The following is a 17,802-nucleotide window of genomic DNA, read 5'->3' as shown; positions in this document are numbered from 1 at the left end:
AGTTTTTTTGAAGTTTAAATTTTTCTCAAAATAATGATTTCTAAAATTGTCAAAAATATTTTCTGCTAAAAACATAAGCTGCATATATTGCTGGCATTTGTAAAGAGAATTAAAACACATTTTATATTTTATAGGTTTAGTTGGAGTTTGAATAATAATAATAATAATAATAATAATAATAATAATAACAAAAAAGTGTTTCAAAAAAGCAAACTTGGATTTTTTCCCGTTTAATGATGTTTATTTGTTTAATTTGGTAGGAAATCTTGAAGGTTCAGGATAATCCCTCGAACTTTCGTTTTTTAATATAACTAATTATAATCAGACCTTTTGAAAAATAATAAGTGGTTTCAAAATTTTTCATGTTAAACGCAAAAATATATTTGGCTCAATGATCATTATTTCGCTGATGAAACACTCTGCATAATGGGAATATAAATCCGGGCGAAAATTTTCCGTCTGCTCACAGTACATATTAAAATGCGTCAAAGATACGAAGACTGACAAATATGCCTCGCAAACATTTTCTGACAATAATAGAGGTATTTCTTTCCTAGTAGTGACACTTTGAATTTTCCATGTTAAAGTACAAAAACTAAATTCTGCCTTGGCACTTTTCTGTTTAATTTGTAATTGCCCGAGTAATAATAATAAGTTTTGTAAACAACACATGCAACGCGTGAAAAAAAAAAAGCTGGCATTAAAGTGATACATTAGAGAGTCGAAAAAAAAGCAATTAAGTCGATTTTAAATAAGACGTAATAATAACCGTTTATTATTAATCATTTTCACTTTATTTCTATTTATACCTTTGTCCAATTTCGTATCATTCTGGGTAACTACAAATTAAGCTAACTGCAAAAAAAACTGTTGTAAAGGTTAATTACAACTCCAGAAGTTCCATAAACATTTGTTGCAATAAGCCAATATGCCCTGTATCACACTGTAGTGTGCCCTATGATTAAAATATTAGGCATAGGAAAGGAAAAAAAAACTTCTGATTAAAAACTTGAGACATTTACTTCACTCCTATTTCACTAGTACTTTTAAAAATTTTTAAAATAATATAATTTACATTTTAACAAAAACTGCATTTATTTTAAAAATATTTATAAAAACTATTTACGTTCAATGAACATCGTTTTAAAAATTATTACGTCAAACAATAAAAACTTTATATAAACATCACAACTACGATTTTTCTCGCTTCTTAAAATTACGTTTACTGGCACACCTATTTATTAATTCCATTACGTGGCGTTGATGATCGCATATTTTCATTATATGCGATTTGGCTTCCAGCATTCCATCATTAATTATTTTTATTCTTTGCAAATTGCCCTATACAAACAAAAGAAATACTGAAAATACACATTATCAGTACTGAAAAAAACATACCTTTATTAGTTCATTTATCCTATTCAACTCTTTGTCAAATTGTTTATTACCCTCTTCAGCTTCGGCGAATTTTAAAAGTTCTGTTAATCTATTGTATACACTTTGCTCTTCATCAGCCTAAAATCAATAAATCCAATTTACAAATAAGCACATTTTGTTATACATCGAAATTTCCTCTCAAGCGATTTGGTTAGAAAAATATTTGAGTAGGTAGGCAATAGCAGTTTTAAAAATGACCAATTCTGGAATATACTCAAATTGCATCAAATCCTTACAAAAAAATTACCTCTGATTCTTAAAAAATGCCAAGAAAATTTTCTAACAGACATCTATCTAAAGTCCTATTAAAATTATGATGTAAACACGATTTCTTTTCTTTAAACTTTAAAAAGCAAAAAACACAATAGACAACATTGCAAATGCTATACCAAAGACAAATTAAAGAAAGACTAACTAAATTCTCCATTTGGGTAGACAAGTGGTGGATTTTCCATCCGTTTACTTTATCTACTACCCGATTTTGATTTGCCAAGTCCATTATGGTCGGTCTTCGTTCATCTTTAGGTTTAACATCTGAGTACCGTTGATAATGGTTATGGGTTGCTTTCCAAGTTTGTCGGTATCCATTTAATAAACTAGCACTTGCTGGCTTTCTCATCTAAAATTTGTTGATTCCGTCACATCTGCTGGAGCCTCAGTTGCCGCGTTATATGTTGTTCTTACCGTACTGACTTGCACAGCCTCTGGAGCCCCATCTTTAGGTTCTCCATCAGAGTGGTGATCATCTGAGTCGTAATTTTCCTTTTTGACTGAGCCATTTTCAGAAATAAATTGCATGTCATCAATATTGCCATCAATCTCATTACCAGTCCTAATAATGTTAAAACTGAAGTTACACATTGTTCTATTGATTTAGCCTGTATTAATGAAGTTGGAGGCGCATTGCAACAAATTAATCATATTTGATAACTTACAGTTGCTGTTTCCTAGGTTTTTTTCTGGGGCTCATTTCCAAAGGTGCTTTGACTTCTTCATCCTTCATGTTTATTAGTATGGGCGGATTACTATCTTCATTAACTTCAGCTAGGCCAGGACTAGATGTTGCTGAAATAGTAGTGCTGCCTCCTAAAAATTTAATGTCACTGACTGGCCAAACAAACCCTAAACCTAATATACCTGAACTGTGACCATTGTCCCTGGAATCCGGACGGGGAGGTTGAGGGGAAAGTGGTCCCTGAATAGATGATTGTTGACCAAAGGTTTGAAGAACAGGCGTTAAATTTTTGGCAGCTTTTAAAGGCGACCCTTCGTGGTCGCGTTTCCTTAAAATGCTCGGCCTGGGCGATGATGTAACCTGCAAATTGCAAAAATTCATCTTATTTAGGCATGTATGTCAAACAATTTAGACGAAATACCTTGATCTGGGATTGCTGGTGATGTTGCTGTGGGGTCTGTTGTGGGATATCGGAAAATCCTTGAGACTCCAATGTTGACTGATTAGAAGCTGACTGAAATTGTGAAGATTGTTGAATACGGTTCTGTTCAACCATCACTACAGAACTAAACCTGCTATTTTGACTGCTCACAATTCCTAAAAAAAATTGTTAAAATGTTAACTAGTAAAACAAACCTGAGCTGGTCCTTCACCATGTGTCTGTTGAGAGTTTATGTTATTGATACTGCGTGCTTGTTGTACAGCTGCACCCTGTGGAATTGCGGCGAATGCCGTGGGTTGTTGACCTATAGGTCTAGAATAAGCAGCGGCTGCATTGGCGCTTTCGTAGAAATATGATGTATTGCCCGTTAATGTTACAGTGGACGGAGGTAGAATCTGTTGAGATGACACAGATATACTAGCAGGCCCTGCACCTAGGGAAAAAGAGCAAATGGTAACTAAATTTGAACGAAATAGTGCTAAAATAAATCCAAATACAGCATTTTTTAAAATTGTTGGTGCAAAATTTGGGAAGGTGAAGTTAGTAATTCTTGTGGCGCGCTTTTATTGAGATACAGGCCCCTAATACAGATTATGAAACGAAATTTGAGGGAAATAATTACATTATATGGGCCTTTAACTATTAAGCTTGATTTAGTTTGGTTGAAAATATAGTTTTAAAATAAATATGCAGTTCTTCATTCTCATTTTTAAACATTTTTACATAGCAGATAGTTCGACTACCCCCGACCTCAATTTTAAAGGCTGCACGAATTATATAAATATATATTTTTTTTTAATTGCTGTTTGACTCATGCGAGCAAAACCCGCCCCTGTCTGCCGCCGAAACTCGGAAACGTCGCTAATTTATAAATAAAAGCGAAGCACTGTTCGACAGAAAGCAGAGTAGGCAGAAGATGGGAAAAAATAGTAAAATTATTAATAGACTTTAATTGTTATTTTGAAGGGGATACATTTTTTGATTTGATTGATAAATAACTCCAATTGGGGAATTCGGTTTATAAAATTGGGCTTGTAGGGCTGTTAGACCTAATAATTTGTATTAATAAAAGTAAAGTAAACTGATGGATTGATGAACAATCTTTTCCGATTATTCTCCAATAGCTTTTGCTTATTTGTTATAACGTCCATTTGCGGTTTCATGCGTTGAATTTTTTCACATTTCATGCCAGTAGTAAAATGTGTTTCACCCCCACCATGATAAGAGATCCTGGCTGTGCCAATATATTGAAATTTATGAAGCAACGATGAAAAAACATTTGAGGTACGGTCACACGCGCATGCGCGAGATTTTAACCAATGACCTTGAGGTATTCAATAACCAACATGGCCGGTGACAGATCGTGAATAAGTTTGGATTCAAAATTTTTAGGGCAGTATTTTCTCAAAATATGGCCATATCTTGTTAAATGTTCTAGGAAAACGAGTTAAGTGTGTGGAAATCGCTGTTTAGAAAAAAAAAAATGGCGCAAAGTGCAGTTTAGTGGGTGAAATATTGAAGCAAGCACGGAAAATCACAACCTTCTTTATCAAAATAACAATGCTGCCTGCGGCGCATCCGTTTTCAATATTGTTACAGATTGGGCGGCTATGGTATTTTATAAAACAGCAATTTCCACACACTTAAGTTTTTTTTTTTTTTAAATAAAATGGAATTTGAGTATATTTTAAAAACACACCGACAAAAAAAAAAAACTTTCGCGCTCAGGAACTAGATGGTTGATAGTTTTTCCCCCTTCAGATAGAGGAGACTGAGGAGAGGACAGATACAGTTTAAATGTTGAGACTAATGTAATTTGTAAAGGGATTTGTTTTTAAATTACTAAATTGGCAACAATAATTTTATGGCCTTGAGGGTGTGAAATAAACTGTTCCAATCAAGCTGGAAGCAGGGACATATTTACCTACTTATTTGTTATCTAAGAGGAAAATTCCAAAATAAGGCAGTTATCTAAGTAAATAAACTTAAGAGTTCAAGTTAAAATATTAATAAAACTATAGATGTAAAAATATAACAGAATAATACCAAAACTAAATAAAAAAAAAATACATCATTTCACAAAATTAATTTTGATATTCTGGATTTAAATGTGCTGGAAGTTAAAAACAGTAAGTCAATGTTGGTAGAAGGCACATATAGAAAGGTTTTGGCAAATTTAATTTTTGTATTTTTTAATGAAAACATTTTGAGGTGATGTGAAGATGACTGTTCCATGATATATTCTTTCAAAAAATAATTTAGTTACCTGAAAGACTTTGCCTCTGGGTTTGGATTGGGCCATGAATAAACACATTAGTGCTACCGATCCCTCCTGGACTTTCACTTGTTGAAAAAACTTTGCCAATAGACATACCTTCTGGATGGTCTACTACCGATGATCTTTGCTGAGTCACTATTGTGGCAGGCACATTAACTATACCCAAAAACATAAAGACAATTACTATGTTTTGCTCCATTTTTTCTAAAACCTACTTGTCCTTGCTCCAGTGGTAATCACCGTATTAGCTTTTGTAGTGATCTGCGCAGGTTGGATAGAAGTCAAATGAATCGTAGCTAGAACAAAAGGTGTAAAGAACATTACAATCTTAATGGAACATGCTACCTTGTGCGGGTTGAGGTATAATTTTAGTTGCCTGTGGACCAGGTATTTTGCTGTGCCCGCCATTTGCGACCGCAACCAAAGACTGGATGTTCAACGTTCTTGGCTGACTGCTCAATAAGGTGCTGTTGGTGACAGTCGCCGCTACCGCTGTCACTGTTGTGGTTCCCAGTGTGGGTAACCCTGACATACGAGAACTGGTAGGTTGGGTGGGAGGAATAATCCTACCAGCTGATCCTAGTAGACTGTGATGTGTTGAAGAAGGCAAAGCTGAGATCCTAGTATTAGACATGACTGGTGTTGACTGCACGGAAGTAACCAAACGTGTATGGCTCTGGATTTGCGTCACGGGAACGGGTAAACGTGGTGAGGAAATTTGTCCCTTAGTAATAAAAACAAGGATGTTTTAGTATTCTATTTTGTAAAAATGAATCAACACTGCTTTTTTTATGTTTCTTACATGATCTTTAACAATTAATACTCACTGACTAACAAAACAACTTACAGTTGGTTTCGTCTGGAGAGATCTAGTTGGATTTTGTAAGCTACTTGTAACTATTGCTCTTGGAGTGGGAGTAAATTGTGTAGAACTGTTTGTTCCATAAATGACTGCTTGGGTACGAGTAGGCATTATCTGTGCCAACGTCATATTGGATCCACTTGATTGTATATTTGCAGATATAGGCTTATATGTTTGCACCTGAAAAAATGCAATGAAGGTTACTCAGATATCTATATATCGGTATTCAGACATACCTGACTTGTTTGTCCAATGGTAATACCACTTTGCAATATGGTTCCTGACTTAATAGTTGAAATAGTTTGAGACTGTGAGGGTCTTCCAGTGACCTGAAGTTTTCCTGTTACTGTAGCCCCTCGCACAGGCGAACTTAGTACAGTTGGGGCTCCTTTTACTTGAGCTCCACCAGGTGAATTTGTGGTTAGCCATGCAGTTCCTTGGGCTGGACTGGGAGCCCTTAATATGTAAATTATAAATGCACACAATCTCATTCATTTAACAAACTTACCTAGGGGGCTTCACAAAAGGATGACTTTGTCCACTCTGAGAACTTTGGGCTGAAACAACCATGGGACTTCGCACAGCAGTAATATTACTTCTCGGAGCTGCCAAATTTGCAACAACTGCAGGACCCCTCGGAACATGATATGTAGTGCCACTTGTGTTTTGGGTTACAATAGGTGATGTCAAAGTTATTTGGGCCGGCCTCTGAATAGCCAAACTACTAGATATTTGAGCCTGAGCTTGAGAGCTAATTATACTAGCTATCTGAGCCCTCCCATCTAAAAAGAATCAGTTTAGGTATGGAACTAAAACTACCACAGCTATTTACCTTGCTTGATAACTGCTTGTGGCATTATGTTGGTTATTATTGTTTGCCCCACTGAAGATGAGGTAGTACTACAAGAAACGCCTTGAGCAAGTACTCTGACACTGCGCAATGCTTGGCTTATAACTAGAGGAGGCTTGCTTTCCGCTGTCCTTACAGCGGCAATCTGGTTTCTAGCCAGGTCTAGTGGAATTGCATTTCTAGCGTCTTTCTCTTCTTCATTTCCACTCATTATTAAATATTAAATTTTCACCGTAGCAAATTGCAGAGAAAAAGATTTAAACTTTAAACACTAGGAAACTTTACACATATCGTTTAACTAATAATTACAACCTACAACAATTTAATCAGCATTTCCACAAGCGTATTTAAAGACAAGAGTTAAAATAACTCCTCTTTGTTACACATATTGGCATAAACATCGAATGCAGGATATTTTATTAAAATAAACAAAAACTTCAAAAATTCAATTATGATGGCGAACAAACTCTCATGGAGTGCTGCCAACATAAAGTTACTCTTCTTTTAAATAATGATAAAAAAACGCCACTAGAATATTATATAGATTCTTTGGGATTACAACATTGTGTTTTGTAACCTACTTTTATAAATTTTCAAATAGGTAATGTAATGTGTGTATTCTTCATAACTGTGGATATGTAGATAAACAAGACACATTAGATAAAATATCATGAAAATAACGAAAATGAAGCCAGTTGTTTTATTACTCTCTACCAAATGGAGAAAATTGGAAGAAGAAGAAATATTTGGCCTATTGTCACTTGAATTAAAAGAAGATTGATTTAAACATAATTATTATAGTTAAAATTTATGGCTAAGTTGAAAGGAAGCGATAACATATAGCTATTATAAATATAGAAGCAACTATTAAAAAAATTGGAGGTCTATCCAACTTACGCTGGCGCGAAATTAAAAATGTTGTTTTTAACCAATGAGATTGACCAACATGGCCGCTAACAAATCGCCAATAAATTTGGTTGCAGCATCTTTACGGCAAGTAAATCAAAATGTGCCTAGATTTCGTTAAATGTTCTAGGAAAACATGTTAAGTTTGTAGAAATGTCTCTTTGGAAAGAAAATGGAGCAAAGTGCAGATTAGTAGATGAAAATTCGTATCGTGTGAAGTCTAAAAACGTGTAACCAGAATACTGACCCAGGGCCGGCTTCTAAAATTTGCGTATCACCTTTATTCTATAGAGTTGATTTGGTTGACGGATGAATATCGCTCGAATAGTCGGTTGTAATATGTCCGAGTATCAATAATTAATTTTATTCAAATACACTCAATACTAAATAGATACAACTAACTTGAGAGAATTGATGTTTGAACAGCTTTACACTCCTAAATATTTATTTTGCGAATATGGCTTTAAAAGGAATAAAAGTTTTGGAAATAGCAGGATTAGCGCCAGGACCATTTTGTGGAATGGTCTTGTCTGATTTTGGAGCTACTGTTATAAGACTTGATAAGGTATAGCTGATTCGAACATTAATAATATACTGCTATATATAAATTATTTTCTGTTTGTTATTTATTATTGAAACACTTCTAGGTGAAGTATTCTTACCTTGTAATATAACCAGTAGTCTCGTTTCAGATCACTACTCACAGCATAGATTGTCTGGGCGATGGTAAAAAATCTATTGCACTAAACTTAAAAGATCCAGAAGCTATCAAGATTGTAAAAATAATTAATCGAAGTTGTGATGTAATTATAGAACCATTTAGGGCAGGCATTATGGAACGATTGGGCCTTGGGCCAGATATTTTAATGAAAGACAATCCAAGGTTAATTTATGCTCGATTATCTGGATATGGACAATCAGGATCTTATAGTAAAAGGGCAGGCCATGACATTAACTATCTGGCATTGTCTGGTTTGCTTTCATTCTTTGGTAGATTTGGTGAAAATCCCTCATTTCCAGTTAATTTGGTTGCTGACTTTGGCGGAGGGGGATTAATGTGTGCCTTAGGAATTGTTATAGCTCTATTTGAACGAAGCAGGTCAAATCTCGGGCAAATAGTAGATAATAGTATGGTTCATGGTGCTGCATACTTGGGTACCTTCTTATATAAGTCGCAAAAGTTGCCTATATGGGGTAACCAAAGAGGAAAAAATATTTTGGATGGTGGTGCGGCATTTTATGAGGTTTACAAAACAAAAGATAAAAAATTTGTAGCTGTTGGTGCCCTAGAGCCTCAATTTTATAGTCAGCTACTGACAGGGTTAGGTCTTACAATTGAGGAGGCACCACAATTTGGAGACTTTAATGACATGCATAAACTATTTAAAACTAAATTTCAAGAAAAAACAAGAGAAGATTGGTGTAAAATATTTGATTCTAAAGATGCATGTGTTACACCAGTTTTGGACCTTCATGAGGCTCCCAAACATTTTCACAATGTCCACCAGCAGATATTTACAAATTATGGTGGCGATTATACTCCAAGCCCGGCCCCTAAACTGAGTAGGACCCCAGGATTGTCAAGTTCAATTAAATCTGCTCCCAAGGTTGGTCAACATACAAAAGAAATTTTGGAGACTCATGGTTTTAGTTGTCAGGATATTTTGCAATTGGAAGAGAATGGTGTGATAATGTGTTACAAGCCTTCAAAGTTATAGTCCACATAAAAATGCTTATAAAAAAAATGGATGTGTCATGGTAGAGGGGGTTTACAAGACATGGCAACTTCTTTTGACTACACCAAAAATGTAAATACAAATAATTTGGATATATATATATATATCACACTTGCCTGTTGTTATCAGCTGGTATCAGCTATAGGACCAGCCAACAACTAACATGGACTAAGAAGCCAACATAACCTGTAACTATAATCATAATAATGAGCTGTAAGACAGTGAAACATGTCTGTGGTTGGACCAGTGAAGGTATATGTAGTACGTTTTTGGGTTATTTACTTTAAAATGTCGGTCACTATAAATTTTCAATGGAATTTTTTGTAACGACACTTTAGTGATGAGCACGATCGGAGCAGAGCAGCCATGTGACTGTTAAAGGAATGTCTGAACAAATTTATAAACATATTGCATTCTATAATTTTTCTATTCTGGTTTTTCTGTACATTGTAAAAAGGCAAGAATACATTCACTGAGTGATGAATGGCGTGACCATCAAATCTGCGGAACTTCAAAATACAGTTAGCGTTTTACATATACCAAAGATGTAGGAACGCTCCCAACCCATGACTAAAGAACAGGAAATGGTCAAGGTGGCTAATGACAGAGTACGAAGTAGAAAAGAATAATTTAATAGGGAAATGTCATGGTTAAAGCTTAAAAAGCAGAAATAGAAATACTATTTATTAGTAAATGTTTATACAAATTAATATTGTAGATTTTTGTAATATTTACCATTTACTTACATTATTCACACAGCTAAAATAATTATATATAATAAAATTTATTTCTTTTTTATTCTACTGACAATATCTTTGTTAAAATGAAGATTACAATATACAGTAACTATCACAGTATGCATTAGTTATTTGACAGATGTAATATGTGCATAAAACATAATGTATAAATTTAAATTCTTAATGCAACTTCCCATCATGGCTAAGATCAATTAGTAAACAATAATTGAATTTTTAAAAGTGTAATTAGTTTATAATAAGTCTTCAAAATGACTCTTTTTGAAATAATTTTTCTGTCAATTTGGAATTTTTAGAATAAAAGATAAAGACACGGGTAAAACTGATCTTTCAGTACAAGGTCATTGATCTAATTTTTTTTAAATTAAAAAATATATGCGCTGACATGCTCCATATATATAATACTGATGAGGAAGGTAAATAAAAAAAATATAATCTAAACAACTTTCAAAATTATGAAGTTGAATTTTCTACTCCTGGTTTAAATAGCTGCTCCCAACATTCCATAGTCTATGCGAGAAAATTATTAAATTTTTGATTTTTCTTACTTTGTCTTCAAGAGCATATATTTCCTTTTGTTGAGTCTTCCACACATAATACCAATCAAAAATATTGACCCAATGATCGTTAGTAATATAAGAAAAAAATATTGTTTTGATGGAGAACTCACCACTTGATTGTATAATTGCTGCAGGTCCTCGGGTGGCCCCATTCCAACTAACTGAAAAGCAATAAACTCACAATTGCAATTATAGTAAGGAGGTTATAAATCACGATACTGTAAGAAAGTAGAGATCACATTACAGATCATGTGCTGTGGCAAATGGACCAAGCATATTACTAACAAAAGTGCTTCAGTGGCCAAAGTAAGTTCAGTTGCAATTACTTACATTAAAAGTAATAAAAAATATGCCCAAATTGTAATATTAGGATACCATTTTTTATCAATTGACCCAAAGACTAATAAATTAATTATGACAAATTAATCTGACCAGTTTGCCTCTTTCCTTAATGTTTCTTTTATATATTTATGTATGAAATGTAGAGAAGAAACAGAAAATCACCATTAACTGTGAAGAATGTCCAGTTGCTGGGCTTGAATATGACTCATATGTACATAATAGCAATAACAGTCTAAGTACCAAATATAACTTTTTGCATTGGAGATAAATCAACTCACCTGCGCAGCATTTCTATACATTTCAAATCTCTTTTTCAGCATATTTTTACATTTAACTGAAATTTTTTGATTTCCCTCTAGTACTATTTTAAGGCAGTTTATGTCTGAAAATGTCAAGAAAATGCAAAGATTTTATGATGATCAATTAATTCATTACTTACGTCTACCATTGCCTTGAGGTATGTCACTACAGTAATTGAGCAAATCCAAGGCACATGCTTTTTGTAAGAGAGGATCCGCTTGTATATCAGCCTGCGATTCCTCTATCATATTGGCAATCTCATTTTTGCATTCAGGCGTTTGAATTCGACTATTTAGAAGCGCATCTTTCAAACATTCTTCTGCATCTCCAGAATTTTCCTCATCATTAACTTTACAAATAGTTTTCAATTCATTTGCGCAGACAGCTCTAAAGAAAAACAAAAGCATACTAAGTCTTAAGTTGTATTTGAGTTTTTTTCTAAAATTCTATTTTGACTTTAGCGCATTAGGCAAACAAAAAGTTCTTTTAAAGAAAAGTTCAGTGCCCGCTTAATATTGCCTTATTTGTAACAAAATTAAAATTTATCGGTAAAATGGGATTATCCCATTGATAAAACTCCCAGGTAAGGGTAATATGCTTAAAAACTTGAAAAAGTAACTAACAATCAGAAATGATTTAAATTCAAAGATTAGAAAATTAAAACTAGATTCATGAGTCATCAAATTTTCATCTAGAAAAGTAACTATAAACTAATTCTGTGTATTAAGCAGAAGTTTTTTATAAATTCCAACATTTAAAACAAGTTTATGAAGCAGAAGCATTTGTAATTTTAAAATATTGACTTACCGAATGAGTGGATTTAAATTCACGTCTAAGGCTTGTTCTCGCAGGATAGAAGTAATTTCCTTTTCACATTTGTTAGATAGCTTTCCCAATTTGAAGTGGCTCTTTAGGCATTTTATAACAACATCATCCGCATTACCTATCACATGACTAGAGAGAATATTTGCACAAAACTTCTCAATATCCATGTTGCAATTTTGTTGCAAAGATGGATTTAACTGATAGTTAGAGTTTTGCTCGATCATCCGATGAATGACGATAGTTCGACACTTTTTGTTGAAGCCAAGTTCATTCTTGTTTTTCTATAATCAAAATAAAAAAATAACATATAACTAATACTTGTTTAGAAAATAATCAAATCAGTTTTATTACCTTTAGACATTCTAATACGTTATCTTTATCTTGATGTGGGCAAAATTGTTCGATTGCGTCTGCACACATTGTTTTAAGAGCATAGTCGACGGAATTGTCGTAAATTTCCTGTTTTTTCACTTTGAAGACTTCTTTTTCGCATTTGTCTGTTAGTTTTGAGTTTACAGTCTGTAAACACTCTAAAACCTGAGCAAAAGGAAGATACCATCAGATAATCTTTTTTCAAATTTCAATTTTCTTGTTTTTTTTTAACAAAAATTATTCTTCTAAGTTCTAGAAAACTTTTCTTATATATTAATGAAAAATCGAGGTTTGATAAATAACGTAAATCCTGTAACGGAACTTTTTAAAGTTACCGCTAGAGGTGCAACATTCTGAGACCTAATATGATCTGATCTTCTTAAGCTTCAATAGAAAAAACTATTAAAAGTCTCCAACTTTTATGTTTGTATGTCTATATTGAGTTTTATTACGATTATATAAAATTTTGTTATGCATTCGCATTTTTCCTCAGCAACCTTTGCTTTAATTGCATTTATTTATTTAGGCACTATAAATACCCTCACATCTAAGGATCAAATTACCTGCGCATTTTCTGCAGAAATATGATTGCAATACTTTTTGATATCTGGTTGACATGCCGCCTTTAGTACAGGATCATAATCAATACTTTCATGCTGTTGAAATAATTGTGCCTTTAATTGCTGCTTGCACTCACGTGATACCTGACCTTTGATGCCTCTAATAGTAGCATTAAGAACTTGCTCACTGAGACATCGTACCACTTCATTTTTTGTATGAGAAAGACTACAAAACCGCATAGCATAAGGCTTGCAGGCAACCTTAAACTTGTATGAAAATCTAAAAAAGGACAAGTTTAAATCTATTAAGTTTTATGTTAAGTATTTAAACCTGTAGTCGTTCAAAGATATTAATTGAAAATGTTCAATGCTAGCTCGACAAGGCTGGTTAGCTTTTACCAACACATCATTCTTATGAGTAATCAAACATTCCATGATATCCCCTTCATCATTCTTAGCTTCTGTTGTGCACAGCGTTTTAATAATTTTACCACAATACTTGCTTATATAAGGATTAACTTCTGCATGTTCAGCTTGGAATTCTGTAAACAAACCTACAGTCTTTTGGCACTGGTCTTCCAAATCATTGTAATTTTTTTGCAAGCATAACATTTCTTCCCCTTTCTTCACTTTATCATGACAGAATTGCCCTAAATCAAGAAGACAATTATCTTCAATTGACGGTTCAAGATCAACACTTAATGCTCTTTGCCTCATTATTCTTCGAATGTTCATTAGGCAAGATTTGTTCAGTTGCAAAGATCTCTCTTCCTGATCAGCATACCTATTAAAAGGAGCAACATACATTTATACAAATTAATTTTAATACACAGACAATGACTAATAAGAATCACAATTAAAGAAGAATAAAACTAAAAACAAATTCAATTGCAAATACTTTCAGTTACTCGCTAAAACTACAGCAAAAATTATATGAACTAAATTACAATTATGGATACTTATCAGTTCTTCATAGGAATTTAAGGCAAAATAAACAAAAAACTGAATAATGTTACCTGTAAAGGCAAGGTAACACTTGCGGATGAGTTTGATCCCAATCGCTGTTTACAAGGCAGAGTTTCACAGCATCATCTTTACAAGCAGTAAACAGCTGAGAGTCCAATTCAAATTTTCTTGAAATAAAGTATTGGATCTGTATGAGAGCATCTTCACAATCATCAGTCATATGAGCTGTCCCTATATTATCCATGAGACAATTCATTACTCTAGCCTCTCCACTTTTTATATCCTGACATGCTGATGAGACCACAGCAGAACAAGCTTTCTGTAGTACCGGGTCTACTTTCCAGTTTTCACCTATATCTGCTTGTTTAATTAGATCTTCCAGCTACAAATTTCTCTGAAAATAACGATAAAGTCAAATTTGCACAACAAACTTACAGCTTTTTGACACTTTTTATCAAAATTGTGATCCTTATGCATAGAATTTCTCGCATGATCCATTAAGCAATGTATAGTTTTACCCCCATTGTCAACTCCATTACAAAAATAAGATATCTCCCCTTTACAATTATCAACAATCTCTGGTGATAATCTGTAATCTTCCATTAACATTTTCCGATGTTCAATCATTTCTGCTTGGCAGTCTGATGAAACCCCACTACCATTTTTAGAAATATTTTCAAGGCATAATAAAATCTGAGCCAAACGTACTGTTTTATCAGATGATGTTTGTCTTCGGCAATGGGTTCTTTTAATATCCTCCCTACAAGCCCTCATTAGACCTTTACTAACTCGGTAATCTTGAGAGATAATTTTTTTCCTACGCAATAAATTCTGCTTACATTTAAAGCCTAGTTTTGATGGATCTTGTCGCGCTAAACAATGAAATACTCTACCACTTCCAGGGGCAAACTGAGAACAATACCTTGAATGATCTTCAGCACAATCCAAATATAATTGCCTGTCTAACTTTATGTTATCAGACTGTAATTCTGTAAGTTTAAAAACTTCTTTTTTACATCTATCAGACACTTTTAAAATATTTTCTTGAAGACAAGATACAGTTTTTAATTGTGTCATTCCTTGTGAATCAATCTTCCCGCACTGAAGTTCAGTGACATCTTTTTCACACTCCTTTAAAAAACTGTCAATAAAGTGATTGTCTGTGAAAGCAACATTTTCCAATCTCAGTATAATATCTCGGCACTCCTCATTTTCCACACCATCTTTACCGTTTGTTAGGCATTTAAGGAAGTTACCATCAGAAATAGTGCATTTTAAATTGTTCATATCATTTCGACATGGTGAGGCTACTAGATTCATAACATTTTCATTTGAGATGACATTATTTGTAAGTTTCCAAATAACTGTTTGACAAGTAGCACTTAGTCCATCAACTTCTTTGGGATGTAGAGACTGAACACATTCCAAGAACGACAAGTCATCATTTTCTTTTATAGTATTGCACTGCGACTTCAGAGAACTACATTGGGATATATCCATAATTGTTTGACTTGCCTCATGTCTAGCTTGTTGAAGTTCTGCACTAAGTACACATAACAAGAGAGTGAAAAGAGTACATACTTGAAAAAACATCGTATTTTATAAACCATAAAATTCTCGAGCCTGTTTAATTTTTGCTAACATTCCAAAAAATATCACTGCCACCAGTGCCACCCTTACCAGTACAGTTCCATATCGTGTCTATGCATCAGAGAATAAAGTTTAAATTTACATAGATAAGAGACATGAAACTTCTTGCTGTCGCAGAACACTAAACATCAACAACATTTCGATTCGAAGTTCGGTAAATACATAAACGAAAAGTAAAAAATATCTGTTAAAATTGCAATTGCAATTGCATTGGTTTCGAGGTCAAAAAAATCACCTATTTGTTTAGGAACCGAGCATGGCTCGATTGGTAAAGTCGGAATTATACCCATTTATAATGACGTCATTTTTGTTTATCTTTCTTTAATCTAACCTAAACAGTGGTGACAACAAAGTTGTGTGATGCGAAATGATTATTCATTTTTTATTTACTTTTATTTAAGGTTATGCGCAATATCCATCGGTCAGTAAAAAGCATTGGTTTATCAACTTTTCGGAACTTTTTTCGAAGTTTTAAATCATGCCGAGAAAAAAGTAACAAGATTAAAACTCTAGGGATGGAACGTTCCTAATATTCTGAAGCGAACATGTCTAAAACCCTATAGTCCCAAGTCCAGCCAAGCCAAGTCCGTCTAAGTAACCTTAAGCTAACTTTCAAACTTACCTATCCTAACTGTCCTAAAATATTTTTATTTGTGGGTTTATGATTTAAATAAATTAGTGAAATTAAAAAAAATGATGAAAAGGTAAAATCAAAATCAATTATATTTCCACGCAAGTAGAGCATAAACTGGAAGTAGGAAGACTAAGAATTAATCAGGTGGAACGAGAACAATTAAAATAAAAAATGTTTCAGGGAGTCCATAACTATAAAATTCAGGGTGAAAACTTCAATCGTTCCACCAGAATAAGCTATGCAACAAATCATAACCTGCACAACCTAAAAAAAATCTTTTAAAATACAATCGGACGTGATTTTTGATGAAGACGACACCAAGAATGTAACTATTCTTATTGAAAAATTAAAAACAGTGTTGGACCTAGATAACTCTATATTATTATCATATAAACCATTATGGACAAGACATTGAATTTTTTCAATTTTGGTTAGTTTTTGTTATCACCTTGGTATTGCTAAACCCTCGCGGTGGAAGCTCACATGAAGGCGGTTGATTTCTTTTCCATTTTGGTTCGTTTTGGTTAGTTTCTGTATCGCCTAAGTGATAACAAGCGTGGCGAAGAAGGTTCAACGTAAAGGCGGTTGATTTTTTTCACTTTTGGTTAGTCTCTGTTATTGCCTTAGTAATGTCAAACCGCCGAAATGTATTCCCTATATCTGACTTATGCGCATTAGTCCCCAATAATGTTGGGATACAGACGCGAGTGACAGGTCCAGTGTTGTCAACCTCAAAAAACTAAAAAACAACTCGCCTAAAAAAAAACAGTAGAAAGCGGTAGGTAAAGAAAAAAAGGCAGATTTCATAATTTTGCTCTTATAATTAAATAATAAACAACTTTCTTAGTTACTAGAACTCACATAAATTGATATATTTATAATCACAGCAACATAAAACAAAAATCAAAGTAAAATTATTTTTCAGTTTAATTTTCAATTGCCTCATCTTCAATATTTTCACATTCATTTTTATTTTTAAAATCATACATGTTTTTGTTGAATTTCTTCATGTGCTTTTCTGTAGCTTCAAATGAATAGCAATCAGTTATTTCGGATTTAGTGTGTAATACTCCTTTAATAGTATATATTCTATTGCGTAATTTGGTTTTCATATTTATAGCAGAAAATAACCTTTCCACGGCGGCGCTGCTATGTTGTAGGCACAAAAGCTTTTTTACCAATTCACATAATGTAGGGAACGTTTGAGATTAGTGTCCAGTTCTTAATTCTTGTACATGTTTCCAAAAATCGATAATATCGGGAGTTTTGTTTTGGTCGAAAGAAAAATCGACATTTCTTAACATTCGCCATTCTCTTTCCAGTTCCGTTATATTATTTGGACAAATCTTTGGGAAGAAATAATGTAAATCTG

At 33.5% G+C, this 17,802-nt stretch overlaps 3 protein-coding genes across 5 annotated transcripts; 1 reads left to right on the top strand and 2 right to left on the bottom strand.

The window, feature by feature from the left end:
• Positions 1-1,017: 1,017 nt before the first annotated feature.
• On the bottom strand, positions 1,018-7,294 carry LOC132696077 (histone deacetylase complex subunit SAP130). 2 transcript variants are annotated; one of them, XM_060660654.1, is made up of 15 exons: positions 6,807-7,294; positions 6,483-6,756; positions 6,211-6,421; positions 5,960-6,154; positions 5,458-5,836; positions 5,328-5,408; positions 5,101-5,268; positions 3,046-3,267; positions 2,814-2,989; positions 2,575-2,752; positions 2,373-2,523; positions 2,122-2,269; positions 1,853-2,056; positions 1,399-1,515; positions 1,018-1,341 (listed from the first exon to the last, which is right to left on the bottom strand). In XM_060660654.1, exons 1-15 carry the CDS (start codon positions 7,033-7,035, stop codon positions 1,192-1,194), a joined length of 2,883 nt encoding a protein of 960 aa, XP_060516637.1. In that variant the 5' UTR covers positions 7,036-7,294; the 3' UTR covers positions 1,018-1,191. The 2 variants fall into 2 exon arrangements, with proteins under 2 accessions (XP_060516637.1, XP_060516636.1); XM_060660653.1 differs by having other exon boundaries at positions 6,211-6,430; positions 6,807-7,293.
• Positions 7,295-7,463: 169 nt separating this feature from the next.
• LOC132696078 (alpha-methylacyl-CoA racemase) lies at positions 7,464-9,449 on the top strand. 2 transcript variants are annotated; one of them, XM_060660655.1, is made up of 3 exons: positions 7,464-7,821; positions 7,882-8,295; positions 8,423-9,449. In XM_060660655.1, exons 2-3 carry the CDS (start codon positions 8,188-8,190, stop codon positions 9,446-9,448), a joined length of 1,134 nt encoding a protein of 377 aa, XP_060516638.1. In that variant the 5' UTR covers positions 7,464-7,821; positions 7,882-8,187; the 3' UTR covers position 9,449. The 2 variants fall into 2 exon arrangements, with proteins under 2 accessions (XP_060516638.1, XP_060516639.1); XM_060660656.1 differs by having other exon boundaries at positions 7,875-8,295.
• Positions 9,450-10,762: 1,313 nt separating this feature from the next.
• LOC132696076 (Golgi apparatus protein 1) lies at positions 10,763-15,857 on the bottom strand. The gene is made up of 9 exons (XM_060660651.1): positions 14,582-15,857; positions 14,197-14,528; positions 13,512-13,964; positions 13,184-13,460; positions 12,600-12,785; positions 12,231-12,529; positions 11,563-11,810; positions 11,402-11,505; positions 10,763-10,942 (listed from the first exon to the last, which is right to left on the bottom strand). Exons 1-9 carry the CDS (start codon positions 15,737-15,739, stop codon positions 10,766-10,768), a joined length of 3,234 nt encoding a protein of 1,077 aa, XP_060516634.1. The 5' UTR covers positions 15,740-15,857; the 3' UTR covers positions 10,763-10,765.
• Positions 15,858-17,802: the final 1,945 nt, after the last annotated feature.

Source organism: Cylas formicarius, unplaced genomic scaffold (assembly GCF_029955315.1).
Source record: "Cylas formicarius isolate icCylForm1 unplaced genomic scaffold, icCylForm1.1 PGA_scaffold_1__22_contigs__length_36826433, whole genome shotgun sequence".
Taxonomy (NCBI): Eukaryota; Metazoa; Arthropoda; class Insecta; order Coleoptera; family Brentidae; genus Cylas; species Cylas formicarius.
The sequence above is the reverse complement of the archived record's forward strand: the minus strand, read 5'-3'. Positions and strand labels throughout refer to the sequence as shown.